Source organism: Schistocerca cancellata, chromosome 2, assembly GCF_023864275.1.
Source record: "Schistocerca cancellata isolate TAMUIC-IGC-003103 chromosome 2, iqSchCanc2.1, whole genome shotgun sequence".
Classification (NCBI taxonomy): domain Eukaryota; kingdom Metazoa; phylum Arthropoda; class Insecta; order Orthoptera; family Acrididae; genus Schistocerca; species Schistocerca cancellata.
Window position 1 is genome coordinate 864344941 of NC_064627.1, and position 6000 is coordinate 864350940.

A 6000-nucleotide genomic window follows, 5' to 3' on the forward strand; every position below is an offset into this window, starting at 1 on the left:
ACAGACAATTAACTATTGATGAATTGGCACATCATCTGCAAATTAGTCACAGTTCTGCCTAAAATCGTCCACAACAAACTTGGGTTTCATAAAGTTTCTGCAAGATGGGTCCCAAAACAACTCACACACTTGCGTAAACAAACACGCTTGGACATCTCCAAAAAACATTTGCGTCGCTATGGTAACGAAGGGCACAAATTCTTAGACAGGATCATTACTGGTGACGAAACATGGATCCGTCATTACAAGCCGGAGAGTAAACGGCAGAGTATGGAATGGAAACATCCAAATTCACCGTGGAAGAAAAAGTTCAGGACCCAACCGTCTGCAGGAAAACTGATGCTTACTGTTTTTTGGGACACACAAGGTCCAGTACTGGAACATTATGGCAAAGGGGGCACAACAATAAACAGTGTACATTACAGTGAGATGCTTGCTGCCAAGCTAAAGCCTGCAATTCTAAGCAAACGCCGAGGATTTCTGTCAAAAGGTGTGTTGTTGCACGACAATGCCCGTCTGCATACTGCTACCCACACTGCTGAAACGCTCCAAAAACTCAAATTTCAAGTACTGGATCATCCTCCATATAGTCCTGATTTTGCACCTTCTGGCTATCACTTGTTTGGTCCATTCAAACAGGCATTAAGGGGGCGTTGATTTGCGTCAGACAAAGCAGTGAAAGAAGCGGTGCATTCCTGGGTCGCAGCTCAACCGAAAACCTTCTTATATGAGGGCATCAGGAAGCTTGTACAACAATGGACCAAGTGCATTAAAATGCAAGGAGACTATGCCGAAAAATAATGTTCTTGTAAGCTTCATATTTGATTACAATAAAATTTTATAACTACTTTGCAGATAATAATTGACTTACCCTCATATATTATCTTTCTCAGGAAAGTTCCAGTTTTCTACGTTGTATTAATTTTCTCAGAAAAGTTCCAGGACAGATTTTTTAAAAGTAGAAAATTGCACTTTTAAAAAATAGAAAATGGCACTTGTCAAGTGACATAGCTCTTATCGAAGTAGTCCCTTTGGCTGTCTACAAACAGTTGCCAATGTTTCTTGAGATCCTGGAAGCAAGTTAGGGAATTTTCAACTGCAGTGCTTATAAGCTCATTTGTCACAGCCTGTTGCATGTTCATGATATTTCGATGAAGCTTCCTCTTCAGTAACCTTTTCACGCACAAAAAGAAGGAAAAATCACAAGGCGATAGGTTGGACGAATATGGCAGATGTGGGATGGCAGTAGCAGAATATCTAGCCAGGTACTCAGTAACAGATAAAGTAGTATGGGCTCTTGCATTGTCATGGAATAAGATCCAGTGCTGAGACTGCAACATTGAGTTGCTTGCCACATAGTTTCAAGACTTTGATGTACAGAGTTTGTTTTACTGTTTGACCTGAAGGACATATTGAAGGTGAATTAATCTTTTACTACTGAAGTATGCGATCAACATTGTCTTTGTTGTCAAAGATTATTGTTTGACTTTTTTGGAGGTTGGTGATGCAGGACTCTGCTGTTCAGCACTTCAGTGCTTCATGTGAGGGTCATACTGGTAGCACCAACTTTCATCCCCAGCAGCAAACTTTGACAGAAATGTGCCATCACATCTGGCTCTATCCAGTAGTTTAGCAGAAATTCTTTGTCTTTCATTGCTCTCTTCATCTGTTAGTGTGTAAGTGACAAATTTTGCATAAAGAGTACATTTCCCTAAATTTTTGTGTAAAATCTTACAACACACTTCATGATCAAATTTAGTTCTTCTGATATCACACTCACAGTTACATGATGGTCTTCTTGCAACAGCTGCGTTGCATGCTCCACATTTGCATCGGGATGTGCTGTAGGTGAGTGACCAGCCCTAGGATCATCATGTATTGAATCTCTTCACTAAACCTTTTGTGCCACTCAAAAACACAACTTCTTGAAAGTACCTTGCCTGCATATTCTTGCTTAATCATTGTCGACGTTTCACTAGGGGTTTTCTCAGGCTTAACTAAATGCTCTTTGCTCTCAATCAGCATCCAGTGTGTTGCTAAGCACAGCCCTGCCACCTAGTGAGTTTGCATGGAAATATAGCCAAGGTCATTTCAAAGATTCATGCATACCAGGTAACATAAAAGCAACATTTGTCACTTTTTAGTATTGCAAACTCAGAAATAAAAATCCTGTCTTGGGACTTTCTGACAAAGGGAATACTTTCTAACATGTTCTGCACCCATGAGAATCATCTAATTTTTGGGTCTGTGGAATGAAAACTTAATTTAATCATATCCCTACGAAGTGTTACATACAGATATTTGTGTGGATTGGCCAGCTGTGACTCATTGATATTGTAGTCATATGATACCAAATTTTTTCATTTTCTATGGTGAGCAATTTTACATTTCTGAACATTTAAAGCAAGTTGCCAGTCTTTGCACCATTTTGCAATTTTATAAAGATCTTACTGAATATTTATGATGTTTCTTTCTGACAGTACTTCATTATAGATAATTGCATCACCTGCAACAAGTCTGAGGTTACTGTTAATATTGTCTGCGAGGTCATTAACATATAACATGAACAGCAAGGATCTACTCACCAAATAGCGGAGACACTAAGTCACAAATAGGCACATCAAAAAGTCTCTCACAAGCTTTTGGCCATTAAGGCCTTCATCAACAATAGACACACACACACACACACACACACACACACACATGTGAGTGCAACAGAAAAAAAGCCTAATTGGTACAGTGGGATGTACCCTCTGCCACACACTTCACAGAGGTTAACAAACATTAGATTTAGATTTCGATGTTTCAAATCAACGACCACTCTACTGTAGAGTGAAAATACATTCTAGAATCAATCTCCCAGGCTGTGGCTAAGCCCTGTCTTGGTGATACCTTCCTTAGCTAAGTCATTCTCCAACATATTTTACTCCACAAGTGCTAATCCATTGATGAATGCTATAAAGTATCTGGGAGTTGGGAAAACAGTGAAGAAATTCTTGCATGAAGCAATTTTCACATATTGAAGTTCTGAGGCAGGCCATGAGCCATGCCTGCATAGCTCTGTGAGCGAGGTCAGTGCTATGAAAGGCAAGGAGCCAGATGTGAGTCCCAGTCCGCAAACACTTTTAATCTGTCGAGTGACTTTTAATCTGTTGAGTGTTGCACATACTAAGATTAATAAATTTTAAATGTAGACAGGCAGAGAGAGAGAGGGGGAGAGAAGAAGGTAAACATACTTCGAAATGAAAGAATCGTAGATTAGATAAGCCATGGAAGGATGGAAGTCAGTAGTACATGACACACCATGAAGTAATTATCCAACTGGGACAGAAATCGGTAGGTGTGATGTACGTGGTGAGACAACCAAATGATTACGATTTCAGAAGAATTGGATGTTTTATTCAAGAGAAAAAGTTTCACAAGCTGAACAACTTGGGGAGTAATGCTTTGGTCCACCTCTGGCTCTTATGCAAGCAGTTATTCACCTTATTGCTGATTGATAGGGTTGTTGGATGTCCTCCTAAGTGATATTGTGCCAAATTCTGTCTTAACGGTGCATTAGACTGTCAAATTCCAGTGGGGGTTGGAGGGCCCTGCCTATAATTTTCCAAACATTCTGAACTGGAGAGAAGTACAGCGATCTTTCTGGCCAAGGTCTGGTTTGGCAAGCATGAATTCAAGCAGTTGAATCTCTCGCCATTTGTGAGCAGGCATCTTGCTGAAATGTAAGCCCAAGATGGCTTGCCATGAAGGGCAGCAAAATAGGGCATACAATATTGTTGACTTATTGCTACACTGTAAAGGTGCCACAGAAGACAACCAAAGGGGTTCTACTATTAAAACAAATGGCACCCCAGATGATAATTACTGGTTGTTGGTCTATATGGTGAGCGACAGTCAGGTTGGTATCCCAGCACTGCCCAGGGCATCTCCGGATATGTCTTTGGCCTAGAATCTCATTGACTGGAATAGAATTGTCTTCAGTGATAAGTCCCGCTTCAAATTGAGCCCCATTACCAGGAAAGATGTGTCTAGAGATGCACTAGACAGTGATGGGATAGCAACCTGTGTGCATCTTTTCATAGCAGAACCCATCTGGTTGTCATCCACAGCACCCTTACAGCGCCGCAATACATCGACGATATTGTATGCTCTATTTTGTAGCCCTATGTGGAAACCATCCCAAGCTTCCCTTTCAGCAAGATAATGCCTGCTCACATGTGGCGATAGTTTCTACTGCTTGTTGTCTTCATGCTTGCCAAACCATACTTTGGCCAGCAAGGGTACCAGATCTCTTCCCAGTTGATAATATTTGGAACCCTCCAACAAACTCAGGATTTCGACGCTCTAATAGGCCAGTTGGAAAGAATTTGGCACAATATCCCTCAGGAGGGCATCCAACAACTTCACCAATCAACACCAAGGGCCAAAGATGGATTAGCAGGTTGTTGACTTATTCAATTTATGAAGATCTATCTCTTGAATAAATTATCAATTTTTTTTTAATTGTAATTATTTGTTTGTCTGTACATGTACATTACATCTAACAATTTCCATCCCATTTGGATACTTCCTTTATGGTGTGTCATTTTTTGGTCGTAGAGTGTACTGTTCACAAATGCGTTTTCAGCTGCTAGAGGGTATAGTGCCTTCAATTGGACACAATAGACTCAGTGCAGACAGTCAATAATTCCATATAATTTTCACTTAATTTTTCTAGTTTAGCAGAAACTAATCCAATATTTTTTCCATCTGTATTAATTATTGCAGAGGCTTCCTGGCATACAGGAAAGTTGCTGGCAATGCCTGGGCACCATTCTGGCGTATGCAGCACATCGTCATGTGGATCCTGCTTTGCTACCATTACTCGCCACACAGCCATGGACTCATGTATTGGTGCGAGTGGAACTAGGATGTGGCAGCTCACGCATCTCACCTGGCTTCTTGTACTTTGTGTGCTGTTGGCTACTATATTATCAGCGCAGCAAGGTCGAACCAACCCACAACTGCTTTCAAAGCAAGCGTATGTTCCCAGATTTATTGTCTGTCAGTGCCACTAGGATAGCCACAGCGCTACTCAACCAGACTGTGCAGTGTAACAACAATGATCGGCAACACAAGCTGTATCTCACAGCCCTGCTGAGGGTAAGTGAAGTTCATAGTTTTTATAATGTGTGGAATTAGAGAAAAGAGGATGTTATCATTCACACTAAGATGAAGTTGTGAAGTATAATCATTAGGCCTGTGTAAGTATCTTTTAATGCTTTCAAAATTTCTTATTTCCCCTCAGTTAGTTAAGAGTTGTGATGGAGCGCAGAGAGGCTGTTCCTAGAAGGACTGTGGAACTTTGAAAATTCTTACAAATTTATCCACATGGCTTACAAATCTAGTCTTGGCATAATTTTATAGAAAAATAGATCAAGTTTTGATTTGTTTTGCACATTGGTATGAATCGCTCTACTACAGACACTAATGACAACTGTAGCCAAGATGGCTGCCCTTCACTGATCTGGAGTGTGTTCATTGTTTGTTTTTATTTCATGACCGATTGTCCATGACAAACATGTATGTAACTTTGGTTCTGAGTATGCTTGAAACCTACCATTTATGAGTGGAATTGTTGAAACTGGGTGCTTGATAACCCGTAAAAAACCTCGGGGCTACTGTATGTGTCTGACGAAGTTGTAGAGAAAAGTAGGCAAAGCTCTGTTAACAGTCTTGCAAAATAGTCCCAGCATGCATCTCGCGAGCTGAATATCCCACATATGACTAGTACGTATTAAGAAGACATCTACATCTCAAACCACACAAATCAACACTGCTGCAAGAACAAAAAAGGACTCTGCTAGGATTGGTTGTAAGGACATTTGTGGGAAAAATTACTTTTATTGGATAACGACAAAGATTTCTTAGAAAACACTATCTTTTGTGATCAGTCAGCTTTTCAGTTAAATGTCTAAGTTAATAAACACAACTGGTATAATAATGTATGGAAACTTC

General features: G+C 40.3%; 1 protein-coding gene across 1 annotated transcript in view; it reads left to right on the forward strand.

The window, feature by feature from the left end:
* LOC126159431 (meiosis inhibitor protein 1-like) overlaps window positions 1-5332 on the forward strand; it is a 207630-nt gene extending 202298 nt beyond the window's left edge. The window contains exons 14-15 of the mRNA XM_049916537.1: window positions 4771-5145; window positions 5291-5332. Of these exons, the coding sequence (XP_049772494.1) occupies window positions 4771-5145; window positions 5291-5332 (417 nt within the window). The remainder of the gene's footprint in view (window positions 1-4770; window positions 5146-5290) is intronic.
* Window positions 5333-6000: the final 668 nt, after the last annotated feature.